Source organism: Pan troglodytes, chromosome 11 (genome assembly GCF_028858775.2).
Source record: "Pan troglodytes isolate AG18354 chromosome 11, NHGRI_mPanTro3-v2.0_pri, whole genome shotgun sequence".
Lineage (NCBI taxonomy): Eukaryota > Metazoa > Chordata > Mammalia > Primates > Hominidae > Pan > Pan troglodytes.
Genome location: NC_072409.2, coordinates 16,050,261 through 16,076,704, shown reverse-complemented (window position 1 = coordinate 16,076,704; position 26,444 = coordinate 16,050,261). Strand labels below are relative to the sequence as shown.

At 48.9% G+C, this 26,444-nt stretch overlaps 1 protein-coding gene across 1 annotated transcript; it reads left to right on the top strand.

Annotated features, from left to right (window-relative positions):
• The first annotated feature begins 254 nt into the window (after nt 1-254).
• On the top strand, nt 255-24,851 carry PTGS1 (prostaglandin-endoperoxide synthase 1). The gene is made up of 11 exons (XM_016961598.3): nt 255-335; nt 430-516; nt 7,125-7,241; nt 7,659-7,799; nt 8,001-8,144; nt 10,582-10,763; nt 10,875-10,958; nt 12,707-12,953; nt 15,641-15,927; nt 19,401-19,548; nt 21,338-24,851. Exons 1-11 carry the CDS (start codon nt 329-331, stop codon nt 21,691-21,693), a joined length of 1,800 nt encoding a protein of 599 aa, XP_016817087.2. The 5' UTR covers nt 255-328; the 3' UTR covers nt 21,694-24,851.
• The last annotated feature ends 1,593 nt before the right edge of the window (nt 24,852-26,444 follow it).

Genomic DNA, 26,444 nt, shown 5'->3' with positions numbered 1-26,444 from the left:
CCTAAGCCCTGGGTGACCTCAGCATTGAGCATCGTCTCTGAGCCTCAGTTTCCTGTCTATATCTAGTGCCACCAGGCATCAGAAACGTAAGTGCTTCAAGGATCTTGGGTGAAAAGCCGCTTTAGCGGCGAGCATACACTAATTAATAAAATGCCTTGGCCGGAGCTGGGCAGAGGAAGTAAGCGGGCAGCCGAGGTGACAGCTGGAGGGAGGAGCGGGGGTGGAGCCGGGGGAAGGGTGGAGAGGGGATGGGCTGGAGCTCCGGGCAGTGTGCGAGGCGCACGCACAGGAGACTGCACTCTGCGTCCCGCACCCCAGCAGCCGCGCCATGAGCCGTGAGTGCGACCCCGGTGCCCGGTGGGGAATTTTCTTGGCCTCCTGGTGGAGCCTTGAATGCCAGGCTCAGCCCCTCGTCTCTCTCCTCTGCAGGGAGTCTCTTGCTCCGGTTCTTGCTGTTCCTGCTCCTGCTCCCGCCGCTCCCCGTCCTGCTCGCGGACCCAGGGGCGCCCACGCCAGGTAGGCGGCCCCATCCCTCCCCAAGGGAATCCCCGGTCTTGCGCCCCTGGCCTGGTTTCAACCCCCTCCTTTCCCCTCCAGTGGGCCCAGCTTCCCCTTTCTGCTCGCGGTGCTGAGAAAGACTGAGGCTGAGTCTTTTGGTGGGATGGGGGCTCCCTGAAGCCCCCCCGGCGGTGTGGCCTTGGCTAATGGGCTATCTAGTTCTTTCAGGGGAAACAGCAGACTGGGATCTGGTGCCAACTTGGGGAGAAGGGACAGTCCCTATCCATCCCCCTCACCTGTTCTGGGCCCCAGATGTCTAAACAGCCTCTGCACCCAACAACCCCGCTGTTTCCTATAGGGGCCTCTTTGGGAGGAAGCCGCAGGCACCAAGGGAAATGAGTTCCCTTTCTCCAGCCTCTAACCGTCTGGGAACCCATCCTGATTCCCATTGCCAATGGAGAAGGTCTCCCCTGGTGAAGACTTCGGGAGAACATGGGAGATGGAAATACATTTAGGAGCCGGGATGCTTCCTCTGGGGTTTAAGAGATCCCCATTGAGCAAATGAGGAAACCGAGGCTCAGTAGGTGCCATGATTCCCCAAGCTCACAAAATACACGGTGGGCCCAGGATCTGAACTCAGGTCTGTCTGCGTCCACACACTTCGCAAGGTCTTTCCACAGAAAGCTGCTTCTACCCACAATGGACCCTGAGCCACTCTGGGTTTCATGAGGGAGGTTGATGGGGAAATTCCGCCCTTCCCTCCCCCATGCATGTGCCAGGTTCCAGGTGAAGGAATTCAGCTCCTCACTCAGCCAACCTTCCTCCCCCAGCTCGCTGCTTCTGTGTGTGTGCGTGTGTGTGAGCATGTGTCCCAGTTGGATATAGTTTCCTCCACCACCTAGCTGTGTAAAATCTCTAAAATGAGGCCCAGAGAGGGCAGGAGGGAGCAGAGGGAGTCCGCACTTTCTGCTGTGATGCTCTAAGGATCTGGTGCGTGGGGGAGAGAGGAAAGATATGTACATGGATTTTGGATCAGACCAAGTTTCCTGAAACGGGCTTTGGGTGGGTGGCATTTAGGGAACCCAAAGAGAGGACGGAGGGTGCTCTAGGAAAGGGTTTGCGTTGAATAAAGTCTGGTTTATGGGAAGAGGAGGAGGAAGACTCGTGGCCAGCACTTTAAAGTTTACAAAGGTTGGTTGTGGACACCCACCTCTTTGGTGCTCTCAACAGCCCTGCCAGAGAGATGCGTTAGACCCAGTCTACAGAAGGGGACTCTGAGGCCCAGAGGGAGTGAGGCCACTTGTCTGAATCCTCACAGTGAGCTGGTGGTGGGGAGTAGAAGGGGCTCTTCAGGTTGCCTCGCTGACCCATCTTGTCAGTCCCTGGATCAGCCCAGCACTTCCTCTGAGGCCCCATCTGGCCTCATCCAGGCACTCTTGGTATACAGGTCCCACCCGTCTGTATTCTTTTTTAGTCCATTCACTAATGCACAATGAGCCATGGTCTGTGCTATTTTGTTTTTTGCCTTTTCTGTTTCCTTTTGTATAATAAATGTTTACACGGAATTGTTTTTTTTAATCCCCAAGGGTTATTTATGCCAGTCTTTGGCTGGGGCCTGGAGACACAGAGCTGGGAGGAGCTGACAGGCTGATGGTGGAGCCAGAAATGCCAACAGACTGTCATCCAAGGGGACCAGGGCTGTGCGGAGCTCATGGGAGGAAGCAGGGGTATAGGGAGCCCAGGGAAGGGAGCAGGGGTGTGCGGAGCTCAGGGGAGGGAGCAGCTGCCTCTCAGTGCGAAGAATTGAGGGAGGCTTCTTGGATCTGATGACTTTTGGACTGGACCTCGAAGGAGGTGGCGGGTGGGGGAAACACTAAGAGACTCGACCAGGAAACACCGTAAGGGTAATGTGGAGCAGGAGGCTGAGGTTGGATGCGTAATGTGGGGATGAGACTGGAGGCCAGAAAACTGGTACCGAGGCTCCTGCAAGGATCTAGGAAAGAACGAATGACTGGTGGAGTGCAGGGGCAGAAGGTCTGGGTTGCCCTCATATTTCCAAGTCTGCGAGTAAACTGAGGGCCAAGCTACTTGGGCATCTGCCCCAGGAAGCCAAAGCCTGTCTTTTGCCTCTAGAGGCAAAGGAGATGAAGAGATGAGGGCTGCACTCACCTAAGAGGGCAGGCGGAGGGAGAGAATCCTGCTTTTGCCTCTCTGGTGGGTGAGGAGATGGAGGCCAGCCTGGAGGCAAGGCTGTGCCGGGGGCGCCCTGAATGCTCAAGTACTTCCCCTCTAGTCTCTGGACTTGACTCAGTGCCCATCTTCTAGATGGGGATAGGGCATGACCTGGCAACCAGAGCTGCATGCCAGGCAGAGGAGCCCCAGGCCAGCTGACCCGGGCACATGGGGCAAGATCCCAGCTGTGCCAAGGCTGCCCGGGAGCCTGCGCCTGCTCTCGCCAGCACCAGCTGGGTCTGTGGGCCGGGAGAGGGCTTCCCCACCAGCAGGCTCTTCCAGCTGCTGGGCCCAGTTGTCTGGATCTGGTGCGGTGGTGCTTAAGTGTGGGGACTGGGGCCCCAGGCCAAACCAGTCAGGGTTCCCCACCTTTTTTTTTTCTCTCTGGCTGCCAGGTCCCCAGAGACTCTCTAAATATTATTCTTTAGGGGATTTGGGTCCTGCCTCTTCACTGGGCAATCTTGCAGCCTGACGCCTCTGCATCCTGGAGGACTTGGTGTTCCCTGGCTGTGCCTGTCCCCTAGTCACGCTCAGTCCTGGACCTGGAGCCCTGACTTTTACGCTAGGGGGTGTTCCTTGCCCAAACCCTTGGAAAGGTCCTGGAACCAGGCAGTTCTGGACAGTCCTCATCTGTGGGGATGGGGACTAGCAGCTTGGCCTTTGGGCTGCGTGTGTCTGGCATGCAGCGTGGTGTGCTGATCATCTCTGCCTCCGCATGTCTTGGGGACTCAGTGAGAGCAAATGGGAAGGTTCTCTGCTGATGGGGCAGTTGTGGGAGGGTTGTATTGATACAAATAATGGAGAGGGACAGATTGGCTCTACCCAGAGTAGAGGGCCTGGACGTCGAAAGGAAGGTCTCCTTTAGCCCGCCTGCTAAACCCCCTTCATGGGATATACAGAAAAATGAGGCTCCAGAGGTGGGAGGGACTCACCCAAGAATGCACAGCCAGTAAGAGCAGCCACTCTCTAATACAGCTCTCCCAAGCAACTACTTGGTGCCTGGCCCTGTGCTGAGTATGGGGGACTCAAAGTGAATTAGACTTGGTACCTGCATCTCCTTGGTTTTCTTTCTTGATGAACAGGGGTGTCCTCCACTGAGCATAGAACTGAGTTGGCATGAAAACATGCAGGATTGAAGTTAGACCGAAGGAAGGCCTTCCTGTACGAATACTTCCTAAAGATCTGGTTGTGGCAGGAGACGGTGATCCCCCTGGGGTCCTGGTTTCATTCGTTCTGGATTTTCAAGGTTCACTTTGAAGGAATGTGACAAATCCAACTCAACTGGGTCATCCTCAGTCTGCATCAAAGCGACTCTCCCTTTCCATCCCTTCCCCAAATCCAGTCCTGGGTACCTCCAGGAGTAGGAGGAGGAGGGAGATTAAGTCTTGGCTCCGCAACTTCAAAGCAGTGGGGTCTGGGCAAGCCTCCTGCTTTCTCTGGGCCCTACATTCCTCACTGTGCAATGGGGAGTCTCACCTACCTCTCTTAGGGAGTGCTGGGGAGATAAATGAGCGTGGGTGTGGAAGGTTGTGGACTTGGTCGGCTGGAGCCCTGGCTTTCTGGCTGGGCTGTGATGGTCAGGCTGTAGTCTAGTGGCACCCAGTCTCCTTTCCGCCCACCCTGACACCTTGGGGCACCAGCGGCAGGCCCACTGTTGTCCTTCCTGGGAGAACTTTTCCTGCCCCAGAGCAGTGGTGTTTATGGAAAGAACGTGGCGGGGGAGGCGGGAGGGGGGAAGCTGGACGGGCCGGCCTGGGAGGGAGGAGCCTCAGCTCCGCACAGCCTCTCTTGGCAGGGAGGGTGTGGGCAGCCGTTCCAGCTTCAGCGTCTGGAGCTTGTGGCTCTTCTGCCTGCCGAGGCAGAGCTCTAGGGCCACGGCGGGAGGCCTTCCGGCTCCACCTCAGACAGCTGTTGAGAGCCTGGAAGATGAGGGACTCCTTTTGGTCAGGCTGGAGGTGACCAATCTCCTCACTTCATTTTATTTATTCCACAAACATTCGTTAAGCTCTGGCTACCACATCTGGATCCCAGACCTGGTTAAGCCCCAACTGTGTGCATAGCCTGTGCTGGGGGAAGAGAAAGCCTTAAGGGAAGCGGGGGTCCCTTCTCCTGGAAGCTTATGGTGGAGAAGAGCAGGTTGAATTGGAACCCGGAGCCAGGGCAAGGGAGAGTGGGAGGAGGGAGTGTGGACATTTGGGGAAGACTTCTTGGGGAGGCAAGGCGTGGGCTCAGCTGATTTGGAGGAAATGTATTAAGGAGGCTAACAGCCTGGATGAAGGATGGAGATGCTGAGGGTTTGGGGCTAAGGGAGGGGCTGGCGCAGAATGTTTGAGCTGCACGGACCTCTGGAGTTCATTTTGAGATCCCTGCTGTGGCAGGGATGGGGAAATTGAGCCTAGGGGAGGCCTAACCCCTGTGCCCTTAGAGTGGTAGAACTAGACCGTGAGTCCTAGCGGACCTTGTGTGCCAGGGTTGGGAGCTGGGCAGTGGGTGCTACAGGGGCTCCTGGGCAGGTGAGAGAGCCAGGCCAGCAGGAGGGGCAAGAAGAAGAGTTCTAGCAGGGTGACAAGTCCTTTCTTGGGGGAACCAGACCTCTGAGCCAGCACGGGGGCTGATCCAGAGGCTTCTGGGCCTTTCTGGGCCTGTGGCTGGGGGAGGCGGGGGCTGGGGTACTGCCAGGCCCTTTCCCTGGATCCTGCCTGCCAGGTTTGCCTGTGGCTGCCTGATAAAGCCTTTTTGTCCAGCCTTCTTCCCCTGACCCCTCCCTCCTACACCCCTGCTGGGGCCATTGTGGGGCTGTGGGGAGTTGCCAGGGCTTAAGCAAAACTATTTGCATGATTCTTGTGGTCCTTGCTTGTGTGTGTGTGTGTGTGTGTGTGTGTGTGTGTGTGTGTGTGTATTTGAGGTGGTGTTGCCGTCTTCGACGTGGGGACCAAGAGGACTCTGCTGCCCAGGTCAAGCCCTGTGCTGTGAAGTGAGGAGACTGAGACCAGGGCAGGGGATAGGGGGCAGGTCTTGCCCAGGGTCATGCTCTCTGATCCTAGCACCCTGACATGACAGCATTTCATCCTTAGCTGCTCTGGCCTTTCACTACCCTTTTGACCTGCAATAACCAGTTGCACAAAGAATACATATTCCCTGTAACGTTGGCTCTGAGCCCAGATAAGGAAGTATGTTTGCAGAAAGGAGCCCGGCGTTTTCTGTGTAAGGTCAGAGATGGAGCCTCCTGCCAGGCGCTAGGAGTTTTTGGTCTGCCCAGCTCTGTTCTGTTTCCTTGGCCAAGTTGTCACCTGTCCCTGAACCTCAGTTTCCTTCACTGAACAGGGTAGTGGGGGTGATGGTGGATCCTACTGAACCTGAGGAGTCTGTAACTTTGCTGCTAAAGAATCACTGAGGCAGATATAGCAAGGGGGTGGTGGTCTGAGGGATCTGGGTTAGATGCCAAGAGGGATTTCCTTATAGAGTTTCTCCAGGAGGCAGCAGGGCGGATGCCAGAGCTCCATGCACCCTCCCAGGAGATTTTCTAGCCCTATCTCTCCTATTCCCTTGGTCTGTGACCTTCTTCTGGATCCTAGAGCCCAGACCCCACCCTGATGTGGGCCAAGTCTGATTCCATCAGGAATGGGGGCTGAGGCAGCTGAGACCTTGGAGTCCCCCTCCTCCTGCACACCCACCCTCTGTCCCCAGGGTTCTGGAAAACTTCTTTCCTTAGACTTGGCTGCTGAGGCTGTGGGGGTGGAGTGGAAGTGAAGGGATGGGCATTTGGTCTGGTGAGACTTGTGGGGTGATAGGTCTGGCTTTCCCTTTTTCTGGCTTCAATTTCCCCATCTGCAATGTGGACATTATGATACCTGCTCTTCTCTACCTTCTGCAGAAATGGAGGAATGGTGAGGGATCTCGTTTTCCTAGTGTTCATGGGGTGGTGGTCTGGGAGAAGTCCCCGTCCTCGTCCCTTTTCTGACCGCCCCCCCACCCCCCGTCCCGGCCTGCTCTTGCTGCTGAACTCTGACTAGGCAGGAAGTGAACGCTCTAGAAGCCCGTGGCTGCGGAGTTTTATCAGCTCGCTCTTAACTTTCAGTGTCACAGCCGGGGACTCTTCTCCTGCCGCCGTTTGGTGGCAATAGGGAGGGAGGGGGCGCTTCCTCTGGGGGCCTGATGTGGGCTAGGCTGGAGTTCCAGAGCAGGGCCTGGAAATGTCAGGATGGGTGGTTTATGTTCACAGAGGTGGGAACAGGGGTCCCCTTGGGGGAACCCTGAAGCCCTGGCACCCAGTGATTCAGGACGGAGCTGCGACTTAAGTCCATGCCTCTGGCCCCTCATTCCCCCATCAGGGGCTAGATGGGGGTCAGGAGGCCACCCTAGCATGGTCTCTGACCTCCATTTCTCACCCACAGTGAATCCCTGTTGTTACTATCCGTGCCAGCACCAGGGCATCTGTGTCCGCTTCGGCCTTGACCGCTACCAGTGTGACTGCACCCGCACGGGCTATTCCGGCCCCAACTGCACCATCCGTGAGCTGGGCCTTCAGCCCTCACTCCTTCCATCTTGAGCCCTTCTGCTCCCCGGGCCCTTTCTCCTAGACCCTAACTTCCTACCCTCCTCTCTGACCATGGCCCTGTTCTCCTTCCTTGCCTGGTTCTGCCCCTCTCCCTGACCTGGCTTCAGCATGAGCTCTCGCTCTTGGTCCACCCTCACTCCCTGCTTCTGAGTTCCATGGTGAGTCTTCACCATATGCCCTGGCCCCTGTCCTCACGCCCGGTTCGGTCTCTGTCATGTGTCATTGCTCCCAAGGTTCCATCCTTACCCACTTCCCCATAGGTGCTACTCTGTTCCATCCTGGCCCTTGTCCTCAGTGTCCCATCTTCCACCCTGGCTACTTCTGGTTCTGGTAGGAGGGACCAACTGAGTGACTCCCATTGCCCCTGCAGCTGGCCTGTGGACCTGGCTCCGGAATTCACTGCGGCCCAGCCCCTCTTTCACCCACTTCCTGCTCACTCACGGGCGCTGGTTCTGGGAGTTTGTCAATGCCACCTTCATCCGAGAGATGCTCATGCGCCTGGTACTCACAGGTGGGTGTGGGGCAGGGCCCCCTGACCTGGGGGAGCAAGCAAGCCTGCTAGTCCTTTTGGATTCTTGGCATCTGATAAGGGTAGTGGGTGGGGAGAGTCTATGATGCCTGATAAAATAAGCCCCAACCCAGGAGGAGGCAAGAACTGGGGTGGAGCTGGGGGTGGAAACACCCTTGTCACCATTATTTTTGCTCTCTGCAGTGCGCTCCAACCTTATCCCCAGTCCCCCCACCTACAACTCAGCACATGACTACATCAGCTGGGAGTCTTTCTCCAACGTGAGCTATTACACTCGTATTCTGCCCTCTGTGCCTAAAGATTGCCCCACACCCATGGGAACCAAAGGTAAAATGGGGTGAGGAGCTGGGCCTGGGGATTACAGGAGGTGCTCAGTTCTTCTCTTTGGGAAAAATCAGGCAGAAGAACAATTATTGACCCAATTCTGCAGATGGCTAGACCAAGGCAAGACATATGACATGTCCAGAGCCTGGGCTGAGAACAGGCAAGGGCAGCAGAGGGTCTTGCCTGAGGTCACCTAGAGTCAGACCAATGTTTCCATAGTTCCAGGGTGCCTCTTTGCTTGATCCTTTTCTAATGATCAGTTGGGTCCTGCTGGGGTGGAAGTGACTTAGAAGTTGAGATGTAGGAAAGAATAGTGAGCTATTTATTGGGTGCTGTCTCTGTGTTTGGGTCTTTACAGATGTAAATAGTTTTACATGCTTCACCAGTGTAAGGTACAAATAAGTCACATTTTTTTCTTTTGTTGCTCAAGACTTCACTTAGCCACACTGGCAGGGGTCTTCCTTGTAAGACCTTCCCATGCCACCTGTAATTATCCAAAAACCTGGGATATTATTCATTTCAGACCCATCAGTTCAGCATTAAGTACAGAGAGGACAAGAGAGGCTCGTCAGTCCACTGCTGCTATACTCCAGTTCCTGCCACATGGTGGCACTGTTGAATGCCAGTCCTGTGCAGCCTCATGGTTATGTGCTTTTTTGGATTCAAAACCTTGCACCATGTCCCTGCTTGGGTCTCAAGAGCACTACTGTGACGGTTTTCCATCATATGGTTAGCTGCTTCTCCCAAAGCATGACTATTCTACCAGGATAGCTGAGTCTTGCCAACTTTGCTGAAATCATGCTTGCCCAGTGTCAGTGAGTGATGATTCCAAATTACGGTTGACAGATCACTCCCTCTAACTTCCCTTTTGGTGGATTTTCTTTAGGGGTACTTGATATTTTTTCCTGCCAGAGGAACCCAGTCAGCCATCTTAATCCAAGTAATTTCCATTGATCTTGAACCTTCAACATCAGGGCTCACATCTTGATGCATTGTGAAGAGATGCCTTTACCAGAACTCAAAAAATTCTATTCCTTTCTGTGAGGGCAATTGGGTGACAACTCATTTGACACTGACATAATTAAGGAAGGCCTCTCAATACTTATTCTAAGGATGACTTGTCTTTATGCCAGACATAGAAAGATTGGCATCATTTAAAATAGGTTGACACACCTATTTTAAGGGGAGCAAGCAAGCCTGCTAGTCCTTTTGGACTCTTGGCATCTGATAAGGGTAGTGGGTGGGGAGAGTCTATGATGGCTGATAGGTGGTGGTGTGGTGGCACACGTCTGTAATCCCAGCACTTTGGGAGGCTGAGGTGGGTGGATTGCTTGAGCTCAGGAGTTCAAGTCCAACCTGGATGACATGGTGAGACACCTTGTCTACAAAAGAATACAAAAGTTAGCTGGGTGAAGTTGTGTGTGCCTGTAGTCCCAGCTACTCAGGACGCTAAGGTGGGTGGATCAATTGAGCCCAGGAGGTCGAGGCTGTAGTAAGCCATAATTGCGGCACTGCACTCTGGCCTGGGCAATAGAGTGAGACCCTGTCTCAAAAATAAATAAATAAATAAATAAATAAATAGGTTGGCAAACTACAGCCTGCAGGCCAAATTCGGCCCACCTCTCCATTTTTGTAAATAAAGTTTTATTGGAACACAGCCACACACATTTGTTTATGTGTCATCTATGACTGCTTTCCCGCTACAATAGCAAAAACTGAATAGATGTGACATGTCTGTATGGTCTGCAAAGCCTAAAATGTTTACTATCTGGCTTTTTCCAGAAAAAGCTTGCTGACCTTTGATTTAAAAAATTCTACCCACTGGTTCTCTGCCATGCTTACATTATCTCTTGCAGTCCTCAGATTCACTGTATCAAATGGGTATCATTTGCCCCTTTTTAAAGATGGAGAAATTGACACCCAGAGAGATGAGATGACTTATCTGTATTCACACAGCTAGCAAATAGCACAGTCAGTTGCAAACACAGGCTACCTTGACTCAGGGCAAGGGAGTTCATGTTTGTTTTTTTCTGTTTCTTTATTTCTTTTTGGTGAAATGTTTCATTATGGAAAAATTGCAAAGATACACAAAAGTTGAGAGAAAAGCAGAATGAACTATGTACCCATCTTTCAGTTTCAACATTTACCCACGGTTTCTTCATCTTATTTCATTTCTCCCCTCTCATATTTTTATAAAGTATTTTAAATCAAATTCTAAAAATCATGCCACTTACAATTCTAAAAATCATGCCACTTCACCCATAAATACTTCTAGGGTCTTTTGGTAGAGAGTGGGTTACTTGGTGGTGGTGGGGAGGTGGTCCTGAGGAGGCCACTCTGGGCTTCCTGCTTGGGCCAGTTTGCCTGGTGAGCCCAGATGTCCCCAGGGCAGCAAGATCCAGACAGGACAAGCTACTGCTGTTTCCTACCCCCCAACCAGGGAAGAAGCAGTTGCCAGATGCCCAGCTCCTGGCCCGCCGCTTCCTGCTCAGGAGGAAGTTCATACCTGACCCCCAAGGCACCAACCTCATGTTTGCCTTCTTTGCACAACACTTCACCCACCAGTTCTTCAAAACTTCTGGCAAGATGGGTCCTGGCTTCACCAAGGCCTTGGGCCATGGGGTGAGTACCTAGGAGGGGCTCAGGACTGCTCTGGACCTAATTTGGCACGCGTATGTCATCGACAGTGGGCCGGCACCCTGGTGACCCGAGGGAACCCCTCTCTGTCCACAGGTAGACCTCGGCCACATTTATGGAGACAATCTGGAGCGTCAGTATCAACTGCGGCTCTTTAAGGATGGGAAACTCAAGTACCAGGTAGTGCTGGGCCAGGGGGTAGGGCAGAGGGAGGGGTCTCCCATGGTCTTCCCTGGCAAAGACTGCTTGGGGCGGGGGTCTGGGTCATGTCCTGAGAGGGCCAACCACGGGAGTGGGAGGCTTGTGCCAGGAGCGACAGTATACGCTGGGAGGAGGCAGCAGGTATGAGAAGCCAGGGAGGAGCAGACGTGGCCTCCCATGTCAGCCAGGGAGGTGGATTTTGGAGCTCAATAGGAGATGAACATTTGTAGTCTGCATTTATTTATTTAATTATTCCACAATATTAATTGGACACGAGAATATACCTGGCACAGGTGATTGAGTAGTGACCATTATAGTTAATGGGCCCTGCCCTCAAAAAACCACAGGCAAACTCTAGGATGCTCATTCTATGAGGGCTTTTGTTTAAATCAGAACGGTCCAACAGAAATATAATGTGAACCACATACATAGTTAAAATTTTCTAATGTCCATATTAAAAGAGGGAAAAAGAAACAGGTGAAATGATTTTAAGAATACATTTTACTTAATGCAATATGTCCAGGTAATTAGCATTTTAGCATGTAATCAATACATTATTAATAAAATATGTCACATTCTTTTTTCATGCTGAAGCTTCAAAATCTGGTGTATATTTCACACTCACAGGACATCTCAATTTGGATGCTCCGTTTTCACTGGAGTGATCTAATCTGTATTAAGATTTCATAAAATGTACAGCTGAATAAGTAGAGTGACATGTCCGACTTGTTCCACGCATACTTAAAGGTTTTCCAATAGCTGAAGTATCAGTTTTAAAATTCACATAGAAATTAAGATAAACCTAAATAAAATAAATTAAGTAACATTCAGTTCTTCATTCACACTAGCCAAATTTCTAGTGCTCAGTAGCCACACGTGGCTAGTGGCTACCATATTGGATCGTACAAATCTTAGGCAAGCACCAAAACAAAGTTTGATGCTGAATCTTTAGGGCTAAGAACAGTACTTGGCATGTAGTAGTCTCTTGGCATGTATTTACTGAATGAATGAAGAAGCTGCCATATAATTAGGTACACTTGTAGCTGCCACCAAGGAGAAGCTGTGAGTGCCACTAGAGTGTTTGGATGATGGGTAAAACTTCCCTAGGAAGTTACAAATAAACCCAGAGTTGCATAAAGGATGAGGAGGAGTTAGGGATGCTAAGAATGGGAGAGGGCTTTCCAGGTAGAGGGTTTAGCAAGTACAAAAGCTTAGAGGTGGAGAACAGCTTGGTGACTTGGAGGGAGTGTAAAAATGGGAGCGTTTGCTGAGCCTAGTGATGGAGCGTAAGAATGACTTTACAGGAAGGTGGAGATGTCTGTGGGGACCGTGTTAAGGAATTCTACTTTCTGCCAAGAGCAGAGAGAGTATTTGGAAAGGTTTTAAGTCAGCTCATGATGCAAGATTTGTTTTTGTTTTTTTTTTTTAAGTTTTTTTTCTCTTTTTTGCTTGGGTGCAGTGCAGAGACTGGCCTGTCTGGGGATAGGAGTGGAAATAGGGAGCCCACTTAGGGAAAGGAGTCAGAGTGGAAGATGAGTGGGGGTTGCTTGAGGTAGTGGTGGTAGAGATGGAGAGCAGGGGACTGATTTTAAGAGACATTTTGGAGGTGGAATCAACAGCCTTGGCTGAGAGAAACTGGCAGCTGGAGGCAGGAGTGGGAGGGAGTTGGTTGTGGGCAGCTGCGGGTGACCCCCAACCCCAGGTTGCCAGGTGGCCCCATCCCACAGGTGCTGGACGGAGAAATGTACCCGCCCTCGGTAGAAGAGGCGCCTGTGTTGATGCACTACCCCCGAGGCATCCCGCCCCAGAGCCAGATGGCTGTGGGCCAGGAGGTGTTTGGGCTGCTTCCTGGGCTCATGCTGTATGCCACGCTCTGGCTACGTGAGCACAACCGTGTGTGTGACCTGCTGAAGGCTGAGCACCCCACCTGGGGCGATGAGCAGCTTTTCCAGACGACCCGCCTCATCCTCATAGGTGAGGATTCCAGACCTGCCCTGCCCTGGAAGGTCATTCCCTCCATCCTGAGAAGTTGGGGGCGGGGGGTACTTAGAGGTGGAGGCTGGGATTAGAATCCTCACCCTTCTGCTTAGTGGCTAGAAGACCCTGAGCAGGCCCCTCAACCTCTGTGAGCCTCGGTCTCCAAATCTGTACATTGGGGTGAACGATGATTGTAAGGATTTATTGAGATCATGAATGGGAAGGCAACTAGCACATAGCAGGCCTTCAGAAAATAGATGACTGTGATGGTTAATTATTAGCTGGGTGACTCAGCACATTTGATTAGCCACCCTGAGTCTCGGTTTCCCCCGTGTGCTGCGCCCGGATGCATACTTGTGGTCCCCAGCACTTGCAGGGTCAAACTGTAGCTTGCCCGGCCTTCAGGAATCTTCATGTTCCCTTCCCTGCATGTATCTACCTTCCTGCAGTTTGGTAGCTTCTAGGTGACTCAGGGACAGGATATTTTTGTGTTCCCTATGGGGGCGAGTCTGCAACCTAAAATGTCAGATGGTTTCCTGCCTGGGAGCTTGGCCCCTGACATCCCTGTCCAGACCATGTTCGCTCTGAGTCACCAGCAACTCCCTTCCCCCACCTCTGGCACCACTGGGCATGGCTGGTCCCAATTATAGAGCCTAATTCACTGGAGCCATGAAGAGCCAGGCATTGGGAATAGGAACAGTCATTAGAAGGAAGAGGGGCTGGTTCTGAAGTTTCAGCGTTGCAAAGACCTTGACCTGAGAGAGCTGGAGGCTGTCCAGCACACTGGCTGGAGATGAAGCTGTGACCAAAGGCAGGACCCTAGGGCACCATTTAACTCCCCTACAACCTCATGAGCCGGGTATGATTACCCTGTGAAAATCAAGATTCAGAGAGGTGAAGTGAATTCTCCAGGGACACTTAGCAGATGGAGACTTGAGGTCTGGTTGCCACCAAAATTTATGCTACTTCCACTCCATCACAAAGGGGGCTCTTCTTGAATGGGAAGGGGTTGCAAACCTGAGTCTGATCTGTGACATGTGAGTATTGGAAAGGGATTCCCCCTCGCGTCTACACTTAGTATTCCTACTTTTGGCTGACATATATGGACACCCCGTCTTATGCCAGGCACTGTGCCAGCAGTTTTGCTGTATTCATTGTCTACTTCTCTCAACAACCCTAATATAGTATTGCATTGATGTTATTATTATTATTATTTGAGATGGAGTCTTGTTCTGTTGCCCACACAGTAGTGCAATGGCGTGATCTTGGCTCACTGCAACCTCTGCCTCCCGGGTTCGAGCAATTCTCGTGTCTCAGCCTCCCGAGTAGCTGGGATTACAGGTGCCCGCCACCATGCCTGGCTAATTTTTGTATTTTTAGTAGAGACAGGGTTTTGCCATGTTGGCCAGGCTGATCTTGAACTCCTGACCTCAGGTGATCCACCCGCCTTGGCATCCCAAAGTTCTGGGTTTATAGGCATGAGCCACAGCGCCCGGCCGCACTGATATTATTATAACACACATTTTACGTTAAGGAAAGTGAGATTCTGAGAGATTAAGTAACTCAGCCCAAGCTCAGGTGGCTGGAAATGGTAAAGCCAAGATTTGAATCCAGGTCTGCTGATCCCACAGTCTGTAGCTCCAGGTCAATTTCCAAAAGCTAATTTGTCTAATGGCTAATTGGCCTGAATATCAGTTTCTTTCAATATCTAGTTGCCCAGTTTTAATTTTGTTACAGAATGTTCAATTTGCATTTTCCCTGGCTTTTTGCTTTCTAGCTGGTTATAGCTACAAATGGGGCAGAGGAAAAACTTATTTATAAGAATCCTGTTATATAAGAACATATAGGAAATATGTTTTTTGAAATATATTTAGGGCTAGGCTCCCCTTCTGTCCTCAGTATTCTCTTTTGCCACTGCAGCAGCTCTGAGTGGTCTCCTTGAAGTCCCCCTCTATCACCGAGGGTGTCAGCATGATGACAGCTCTCACCAGTAAATCCTCCACTTTTCCATCTTTTGTAGTCTCTCCACCTTCTTTTAATGGGCTTCAGGAGGGAGGTCATAAGACCAATTCTTGGACACCTCCTTTGCATGTCCTGCTTAGCTGGGCCTAGAACCTCCCTCTGAAATGTGGGAGTAGCTGGTGCTCTTGTCTTGAGACCTCAGTCAAAATAGACCAAAAGTTCTATTTTCACATCCTGTTACAAAGAGACAAAATGGAAGAGGCCAAACAAAATTAAACATCGACCGCAAGGCCAGGTGTGGTGGCTCACACTTGCAATTCCAGGGCTTTTGGGAGGCTGAGGTGAGAGGAGTGCTTGAGACTTGCAGTTCAAGACCAGCCTGGATAACATAGTGAGACCCCATCTCTTAAAAAAAAAAAAAAGAAAGAAAGAAAGCTGGGTGTGGTGGTACACCTGTGGTCCCAGCTACTTGGGAGGCTGAGGTGGGAGGATTGCTTGAGCCCGGGAAAGTTCAGGCTGAAGTGAGCTGTAATTATACCATTGCGCTCCAGCTTGGGTGACAGACCAAGACCTTGTCTGTAAAAATAAAAATAAACATCAACAGCAACAACAACAATAAAGAGACCAAAAGCAAGCACCTCTCATGAACTGGCCTGCTTTCCAAGCTGGGCATCTAAATCACTGTGCCTGGCTGACCCTATTTCCAATCCTGCCCTGCCCAGGGGAGACCATCAGGATTGTCATCGAGGAGTACGTGCAGCAGCTGAGTGGCTATTTCCTGCAGCTGAAATTTGACCCAGAGCTGCTGTTCGGTGTCCAGTTCCAATACCGCAACCGCATTGCCATGGAGTTCAACCATCTCTACCACTGGCACCCCCTCATGCCTGACTCCTTCAAGATGGGCTCCCAGGAGTACAGCTACGAGCAGTTCTTGTTCAACACCTCCATGTTGGTGGACTATGGGGTCGAGGCCCTGGTGGATGCCTTCTCTCGCCAGATTGCTGGCCGGGTAAGCCCCAGAGGAGTGCTGGTGAGGGCAGGTGGGCTGAGGGATCCAGCAGACCTGGGTCCAAATTCCAGGTTCTTCTTCTGTAAAATGGGGCTGATGTCACTTCTACAGGGCAGTTGTAAGCATTCCTGCGTGAATTCATTGGTTCATTTGTCCATTCCACAATACCAGACATTACTCCAGGTACTGGAGATGTAGTGGGAACAAGACTTTTGTGGTTCTTGGCTCATCTTTTAGTGCTCACACCCTAGAAAGTGATGGCAGTCATACGACAGCTAACAGCATTAGGGCCCTTACTGCGTGTCAGGCACTGTTCTAAGAGCTTCTCCTATGTTATCAGAATTCTAAGAGTATGTTATAAACCATAGTAGAAAAGCCCACCATGCTCTGGGAGTCAGGGAGGGACATCTGACCCAGAGTTGCGGGTTATGGGAAAAGAAGGGATGTCGGAGCAGAAATTGGAAGGAGGGATAGAGATCTCCCAGGGTAAGAGGTGGTGTTAGTGGCAGGGGATGGCTGTGTTCCAGATAGAGATGACGGCATGGGTGAAAGGCATGGAAGTCAGAGGACATGGCAGTTTGAGGAACAGAAGGACATTCAGGGCATGGTAATGTATGTAACAGTGCCTGCCTATGGTGTTTATTAAATCATAAGCCTCCGCTCTGGGCTGAATTGTGTCTCTTTTAAAGTTCGTATGTTGAAATCCTAACCGCCAGAACCTTAGTATGTGACTGCATTTGGAGACAAGGTCTTTAAAGAGGTAATTAAGTTTAATTGAGGTCATTAGGCTGGGCCCTAATCCAGTGTGACTGGTGTGCTTATAAGAAGAAGAGATTAGGTCACACACACAGAGGGAAGGCCACATGAAGATGCAGGGAGAAGAAAGCCATCTACAAGCCAAGGAAAGAGGCCTCAGGAGATACCAACCGTGCTGACACCTTGATCTTGAACCTCCGGTCTCCAGACGGAGGAAATAATTTCTATTGTTTGAGCCACTCAGTCTGTGGTACATTGTCATGGCAGCCCTAGCAAACAAACACATTCTCCTTCCCTGGAATTCCCAGCCAACGCCTTCCTCAATCTCCCCTTCTCCACATTCAGAAGCTCCCATCTGCTTCATCGCAGTCTCTGGCTCCCCTGTTGCCTCACAGTCCTCTGCTTCTCTCTAATCCTTGTCCCTAAACCCTGTCATGAAGCTGTGGCACACATGGATTTCCATTTCCTTCTGGTAATTTGACTGAAATTAGCATTTGCTGCCCCGGTGGGCAGCTGCTGGCTGCTTTATGGCCTCTTTGTCGGTTTCTTTATGGTTCTTTGTGGGGACACAAGACATGAACAGAGACAATAGCCTTTGTGTGAGGCTGGATGGTTTTCAGAACGTTTTCAAGGAATGACCATGATGATGTACGTGAAAAGCCCCGGCATCGTACCTGGCACAAGGCAGAAAGGCCGCAGAGATGTATGGACTGTCAAGATTTTTTTTCTTTTTTCTTTTCTTTTTTAATAGAGATGGGGTTTTGCCATGTTGCCCAAGCTGGTCTTGAACTCCTGGGCTCAAGCGATCTGCCCACCTAGGCCTCTCAAGGTGCTGGGATTATAGGCGACTCTCAGGATATTAAGAAGAGTGAGTGATGATAAGACAGGGCTTCCCCTGATAACCACTGTCCATGGCTACCCTCTCAGGGGTTCCCATGTGACCAATTCTGAGATAACAGCTTTGCATAGTTTATCCCATTTAAATTGACCACAGCCATATCAGGTAGATGCTCTTCCCTTCCCCATTTTTACATATGCGGGAACTCAAACTTAGCTTGAATAGCTGCCCAAGGTCCCTATATTAGTTTCCTCAGGCTGCTGCAACGAAGTACCACCAACTGGGAAGCTCGGAGCAACAGATGGAGGCTAGAAGTCTGAATTCAAGGTGTCGGCAGTGCCATGTTCTCTCTCAAGGCTCTATGCCTCCTTGGCATCTGGTGGTGGCCGACAGTCCCTGGCATTCCTCAGCTTGCAGAGGCATCGCTCCAGTCTCTGCCTTTATCATCCTGTGGTGCTCTCCCTGAACTGGTCTTTCCTCATTTTATGAAGACACCAGTTATTGGATTGGAGCCCACCGTAATCCAGTATGAGCTCATCTTAACTTGATTACTTTTGCAAAGACTTCATTTCCAAAGAAGGATGCATTCACGGATGCAGAGAGTTAGGGCTTCAACACATATTTAATATTTTAGGGAACACAGTTCAACCCTCAACAGCCCCACAGCTTGTAAAGCTGTAACTGGCACCATCCTCTGCTTGCTTTGCTCATATGATTTCATCCAACCATGGCTTTCTTTTTTGCCCAATTATAGTTGTTGATCAAAATGACTCTCTTAAGCATGAACGTTATTATTTCATCCTAAGCACCAGAGCTTTCTTTTCTTTCCTTTTTTTTTTTTTTTTTTTTTTGAGATACAGTCTTGCTCTCTTGCCTGGGCTGGAGTGCAGTGGTGTGATTTTGGCTCACTGTAACCTCTATCTCCTGGGTTCAAGTGATTCACCTGCCTCAGCCTCCCAAATAGCTGGGATTACAGGCACCTGCCACCACGCTCAGCTAATTTTTGTATTTTTAGTAGAGACGAGTCTTTGCCATGTTGGCCAGGCTGGTCTTGAACTCCTGGCCTCAAGTGATCCACCCGCCTCGGCCTCCTAAGGTGCTGGGATTACAGGCACGGGCCACTGTGCCTGGTCAGCACCAGAGCTTTCTTTAGACTAATGCGCCTTAACTGTTAGTAATCAGAATCTTTTTCTGCAGCCTTTTTATCTTGCCAGGTTACCTGGGCTTTGAGGTCTATTTTCCCTCCCTTCACAGGGGGTTACACTACCTCTTGGTGTAATTCAACGGACTGGGGAGCAGTGTGAGCCACAAAAGAGGTCCTCTTGGCCCATTCCACACTTCAAAGATGAGGAAGCTGCCGGATGTGGTGGCTCATGCCTGTAATCCCGGCAGTTTGGGAGGCCGTGGTGGGAGGATCATTTGAGACCAGGAGTTTGAGACCAGCCTGGGCAATATAGTGAGTCCTCACCTCTACAAATATAGAATAAAACAAAATTAGCCAGGCATGGTGGCACGTGCCTGTAGTCCTAGCTACTTGAGAAGCTGAGGTGGGAGGATCGCTTGAGCCTGAGGAAGTTGAGGCTACACTGAGTCAAGATCGTGCCACTGCACTCCAGCCAGGGCAACAGAGTGAGACAGTGTCTAAAAAAAAACCCACAAAAAAAAATGAGGAAGCTGAGACTCAGAGGGGCTTCCTGAGAGAGCATGACAGCAGCAGGCCCGGGGCTGGTCTGCAGCATCACAACTGCTAGGCTGCCCAACACTCTCCATCCTAGCTCAGAAGGGACTCCCACTGGAAGCTCTTGTCCCAGGAACTTACCCAGGCTCCAGGACAGCCTGGCCTGGCTCCCAGACCACTGCTGTGCTTCTCTCCCGGCAGATCGGTGGGGGCAGGAACATGGACCACCATGTCCTGCACGTGGCTGTGGATGTCATCAGGGAGTCTCGGGAGATGCGGCTGCAGCCCTTCAATGAGTACCGCAAGAGGTTTGGCATGAAACCCTACACCTCCTTCCAGGAGCTCGTAGGTGAGCAGCTGTTTCCTGGATGCAGTCCCTGCCCTTGAGGGACTGGCAGCAAAGTCAGGGAGACATCAAGGAAATAGAACGGGACAATACATGCGGCAATGTGTAACAACCAGACTTATAATGGGCGTGGAAGTGCTGTGCCAGGGTGGTAAATAAGCCTGCTTGGGGAGAGAAGGTGACTTTTCAGCTGGGTTTGGAGAACAAATGGCATTTTCAGTGGGAGAAGAGAGGGAGGAGTGTTTTAGGCGGAGCAATAGAAAGTACAAAGGCTGCCGGGCAAGGTGGCTCACGCCTGTAATCCCAGCACTTTGGGAGGCTCAGGCGGGTGGATCACGAGGTCAGGAGATCGAGACCATCCTGGCTAACACGATGAAACCCTGTCTCTACTAAAAATACAAAAAATTAGCCGGGCATGGAGGCAGGTGCCTGTAGTCCCAGCTACTCGGGAGGCTGAGGCAGGAGAATGGTGTGAACCTGGGAGGCAGAGCTTGCAGTGAGCCGAGATTGCGCCACTGCTCTCCAGCCTGGGCGACAGAGCGAGACTCCATCTCAAAAAAAAGAAAGTACAAAGGCATAGAGGTCACACAGCAGGTATCTAGGGAAACAGTCATAGATGTGGCTGGGGCAAGGAGCTTATGTTGTGGGGATGATTGGTGATGGGAGGTTGGGGCCAAACCGTGTAGAATCTTGGTTTTCATACTAAATATTTTGAGTTTTATTTGGTCTAGTGCTTTCTAAGTACCCACTTATGGGCCAGCTGCATAAAAATCATTTAGAAAGCTGATTAAGATACCAAATCTCAGATGCCTCTCCTACAGATTCTGATTCAACCAGCCTGGGTAGTGCCCAAGAATCTGCGTATTCATATGAATAAAGTATATATACATATATATGAATATATATATGAATAGAGTATATATACATATATATCAATATATACATATACATATCAATACATATATACATATACACACACATATATATGTGTGTGTGTATATATATAAATATATATGTGTGTGTGTGTATATATACATATATATATATATTTCCCCCAATATCCTCAGATGTTGGGCAGCCAAGTTGCCAGCCCTTGTCACATACAATGGGGAGCCACTGAAGCAGGGTGTGACATGGCCCATGAGAGTTCCCAATGGAGGATGGATTTGAGGAACTGGGTAGGGAAGCAGGGAAGCTCCATATTTGTCTCCCCTTGGCCACATGAACATGTGGGTATTGCAGAGTGGAGCAGATTCTGTGCATGAGCTCCTTGTGATCCTGGAACAGCATCTTATTCTTTACTCTCCCATGACAAATGGTCCCCAGGGGCAGAAGGAACACTGCCACTGAATTTCTGTGTGAGCTCGGACATGTTACATCTTTGAGCTCTAGTAATAAAAGGGCTTGGCCCAGGCTAAGGTCTTGAAATCTGTCTGTGAAGGAAGCCAGATGGGGAGCATTCTCCCTTCTGTGATGATCAGGTAATTAGGGCCCAGAGTTGCTCAAGGTTATAGGCTGTTTGGTGGCAGATCTAGGCCCCTGACTTTCTCTTTAGTAGCATTTTCCTTCCCTAGACCCAGTCCCTGAGGAGGGGCAATTTGTGCTTTTCCTCTTGACCCTTTTCCCCAGTGCCAACCAGGCCAAATTCTAGGGCACATGCTCAGTTGCTCAAGTTAGTCTCCTGGAGTCCCTATTATCCCCAGAAAAAGGTGGACCTGGAAGGGTCCCGCCCCAGGTTGACCTTAATGGCATCATGGATCTGACGCTAGCGTTTCCCCTTATCTCCTTGTAGGAGAGAAGGAGATGGCAGCAGAGTTGGAGGAATTGTATGGAGACATTGATGCGTTGGAGTTCTACCCCGGACTGCTTCTTGAAAAGTGCCATCCAAACTCTATCTTTGGGGAGAGTATGATAGAGATTGGGGCTCCCTTTTCCCTCAAGGGTCTCCTAGGGAATCCCATCTGTTCTCCGGAGTACTGGAAGCCGAGCACATTTGGCGGCGAGGTGGGCTTTAACATCGTCAAGACGGCCACACTGAAGAAGCTGGTCTGCCTCAACACCAAGACCTGTCCCTACGTTTCCTTCCGTGTGCCGGATGCCAGTCAGGATGATGGGCCTGCTGTGGAGCGACCATCCACAGAGCTCTGAGGGGCAGGAAAGCAGCATTCTGGAGGGGAGAGCTTTGTGCTTGTCATTCCAGAGTGCTGAGGCCAGGGCTGATGGTCTTAAATGCTCATTTTCTGGTTTGGCATGGTGAGTGTTGGGGTTGACATTTAGAACTGTAAGTCTCACCCATTATCTGGAATATTGTGATTCTGTTTATTCTTCCAGAATGCTGAACTCCTTGTTAGCCCTTCAGATTGTTAGGAGTGGTTCTCATTTGGTCTGCCAGAATACTGGGTTCTTAGTTGACAACCTAGAATGTCAGGTTTCTGGTTGATTTGTAACACAGTCATTCTAGGATGTGGAGCTACTGATGAAATCTGCTAGAAAGTTAGGGGGTTCTTATTTTGCATTCCAGAATCTTGACTTTCTGATTGGTGATTCAAAGTGTTGTGTTCCTGGCTGATGATCCAGAACAGTGGCTCGTATCCCAAATCTGTCAGCATCTGGGTGTCTAGAATGTGGATTTGATTCATTTTCCTGTTCAGTGAGATATCATAGAGACGGAGATCCTAAGGTCCAACAAGAATGCATTCCCTGAATCTGTGCCTACACTGAGAGGGCAAGGAGGTGGGGTGTTCTTCTTGGGACCCCCACTAAGACCCTGGTCTGAGGATGTAGAGAGAACAGGTGGGCTTTATTCATGCCATTGGTTGGAAGCTACCAGAGCTCTATCCCCATCCAGGTCTTGACTCATGGCAGCTGTTTCTCATGAAGCTAATAAAATTCGCTTTCTAAAGTTGCCTGTTATATATCTCTTTTGGTCCCATCCTCCAAAGCAGAGGCAACACTGGAACATGGCTAGCCTTTCTTGTAGCCATGGCTGGGCGTGCTAGAGGTTGCAGCATGAGACTTTCTGCTGGGATCCTTGGGCCCATCACTGTATAGACATGCTACCACTGGTGCTTCCTTTCTCCCTGCGGGCCAGGCACTGCCCTTTTCAGGAAGCTCTCTTAAAATACCCATTGCCCCAGCCCTGGAAGATATAACATTCAGTTCCCACCATCTGATTAAAACAACTTCCTCCCTTACAGAGCATACAACAGAGGGGGCACCCGGGGAGGAGAGCACATACTGTGTTCCAATTTCACGCTTTTAATTCTCATTTGTTCTCACACCAACAGTGTGAAGTGCGTGGTATAATCTCCATTTCAAAACCAAGGAAGCAGCCTCAGAGTGGTCGAGTGACACACCTCACGCAGGCTGAGTCCAGAGCTTGTGCTCCTCTTGATTCCTGGTTTGACTCAGTTCCAGGCCTGATCTTGCCTGTCTGGCTCAGGGTCAAAGACAGAATGGTGGAGTGTAGCCTCCATCTGATATTCAGGCTACTCATTCAGTCCCAAATATGTATTTTCCTAAGTGCTTACTGTGTGCCAGTTCCTGTAACAGGTGTGGGGACACAGCAGTGAGTAATCAATACAGACAAGGTTCTGCCCTTATGGAGCTCACACTCCAGTGGCAGACAAACAGACCATAAATAAGGAAACAATGAAATAAGATATATACAAGGTGAGTGTGACTTCCCTTCTAACCCCCTCTGCTCTGTCCTCCCCTATTGCGCTCTCAAGACCAGAGACCCAACAGCAGTGATCTCAGGGCAGACAGCCCTCCACTCCAGCTCTGAGACCCTTTTCTCAGGACCTCTGTAGGCAGCAGAGAGAGAGGACAGAGGGGTAAGATGAGGGGTTGAGGGAAGGTTCTTCATGATCCACACTTTGGGCTTAGTATTTCTCAGGAAGAGCTATGGCCCAGAAACAACAGGGGAAACTAGAGTTCGGTCTGACAGTCCTTGGGGTTAAGTCTCCTGTCTTATGGTCCAGAAACTCCTGTTTCTCCTTAGTTGGCTGGAAACTGCTCCCATCATTCCTTCTGGCCCCTGCTGAATGCAGGGAATGCAATCCTTCCCTGCTCTCACAGTTGCTCTGACATAGAAAGATCCTTCGGGTGCTGGAAGTCTCCATGAAGAGCTTGTGTCCTGTCCTTTCTTGCAGATTCTATTTCCCCTCTTCTGCTAATACCTCTTACTTTGCTTGAGAATCCTCTCCTTTCTTATTAATTTCAGTCTTGGTGGTTCTATCAGGGGTGCATTCTGGCCAAGGGGTGGGCCTGTGAATCAATCCTGGGCAATCAGACACCCTCTCCTTAAAAACTGGCCCATGGAGACTGAGGTCACTGACTCTGATTCATCCCCACAGCTGGCTCTGACAAGATGGTCCATTTGTTCCTGCTTCCGAGATCCCCAGGGCAGCCTGGATCCCTGCCCTTCTCAAGACTTTAGCTTTTCCTTCCATCTGGTGGCCTATTCCAGGAATTCCTCTTTTGCTTAAATCAGTTGGAGTTTGTGTCTGTTGCTTGTAATCAAGCCCTTATGGCTGCTGGGCTGAGTGACACAAGCACTTTAATGGCCTGGAGGGACTTTTAATCAGTGAAGATGCAATCAGACGAGTGTTTTGGAAAGAGCACCCTCGGGAAGGGTGGATGACAGAGCAGAGCAGGAAGGACAGGAAGCTGGCAGAACTGAGGAGGCTGCAGCCATGGTCCAACCAGGAGCTGATGGCAGCTGGGGCTAGGGGAAGGGCTTTGAGGGTGGAAGGATGGGATGGGTTCCAGAGGTATTCCTCTCTTAAATGCAAGTGCCTAGATTAGGTAGACTTTGCTTAGTATGGACAACTGCACATGAAAGTTTTGCAAAGGGAAACAGGCTAAATGCACCAAGAAAGCTTCTTCAGAGCGAAGAATCTTAATGCTTGTAATTTAAACATTTGTTCCTGGAGTTTTGATTTGGTGGATGTGACGGTTGGTTTTATTGTCAGTTTGGTTGGGCTATAGCACCCAGTTATTTAATCAAACACTAATCTAGGTGTGGCTGTGAAGGTATTTTGTAGATGTGATTAACATCTACAATCAGCTGACTTTAAGTGAAAGAGATTACTTAAATAATTTGGGTGAGCCGCACCTAATTAGTTGAAAGACCTCAAGAACAAACACTGCAGTTTCCTGGAAAAGAAGAAACTTTGCCTCAAGACTATAGCCAGCGACTCCTGCCTGAGTTTCCAGCCTGCTAGTCTGCCCTATGGATTTGAAGTTTGCCAACCCCAACAATTGTGTGAATTAATTTCTAAAAATAAAGCTATATACAGCCATCCTTTGGTATTTGTGGGGGATTTGTTTCAGGATCTCTACAGATACCAAAATCTGTGGTTCCTCAAGTCCTTTATATGAAGTGGTATAGTATTTGCATATAACCTATGTGCAATCTCCTGTATAACTTCAATCATCTCTAGATTACTTATAATACCTAACACAGTATAAATGCTAGTTGTTATACTGTATTTTTTCTTTGTATTACTTTTATTGTATTTGAATATTTTGATCTGCATTTGGTTGAATTCACAGATATGGAACCCATGGATATGGAGGATATGTGCATATATATTCAAGACTGAATATATATATATATTCAAGACTATATATATATATTCAAGACTATATATATATTCAAGACTGAATATATATATTCAAGACTGAATATATATATATATTCAAGACTGAATATATATATATGTTCAAGACTGAATATATACACATATATGTTCAAGACTGAATATATACACATATATGTTCAAGACTGAATATATACACATATATGTTCAAGACTGAATATATACACATATATGTTCAAGACTGAATATATACACATATATGTTCAAGACTGAATATATACACATATATGTTCAAGACTGAATATATACACATATATGTTCAAGACTGAATATATACACATATATGTTCAAGACTGAATACACATATATGTTCAAGACTGAATATATACACATATGTTCAAGACTGAATATATACACATATGTTCAAGACTGAATATATACACATATGTTCAAGACTGAATATATACACATATGTTCAAGACTGAATATATACACATATGTTCAAGACTGAATATATACACATATGTTCAAGACTGAATATATACACATATGTTCAAGACTGAATATATACACATATGTTCAAGACTGAATATATACACATATGTTCAAGACTGAATATATACACATATGTTCAAGACTGAATATATACACATATGTTCAAGACTGAATATATACACATATGTTCAAGACTGAATATATACACATATGTTCAAGACTGAATATATACACATATGTTCAAGACTGAATATATACACATATGTTCAAGACTGAATATATACACATATGTTCAAGACTGAATATATACACATATGTTCAAGACTGAATATATACACATATGTTCAAGACTGAATATATACACATATGTTCAAGACTGAATATATACACATATGTTCAAGACTGAATATATACACATATGTTCAAGACTGAATATATACACATATGTTCAAGACTGAATATATACACATATGTTCAAGACTGAATATATACACATATGTTCAAGACTGAATATATACACATATGTTCAAGACTGAATATATACACATATGTTCAAGACTGAATATATATACATATGTTCAAGACAATATATATATATGTTCAAGACTGAATATATATATATGTTCAAGACTGAATATATATATATATGTTCAAGACTGAATATATATATATGTTCAAGACTGAATATATATATATGTTCAAGACTGAATATATATATATGTTCAAGACTGAATATATATATATGTTCAAGACTGAATATATATATATGTTCAAGACTGAATATATATATATATGTTC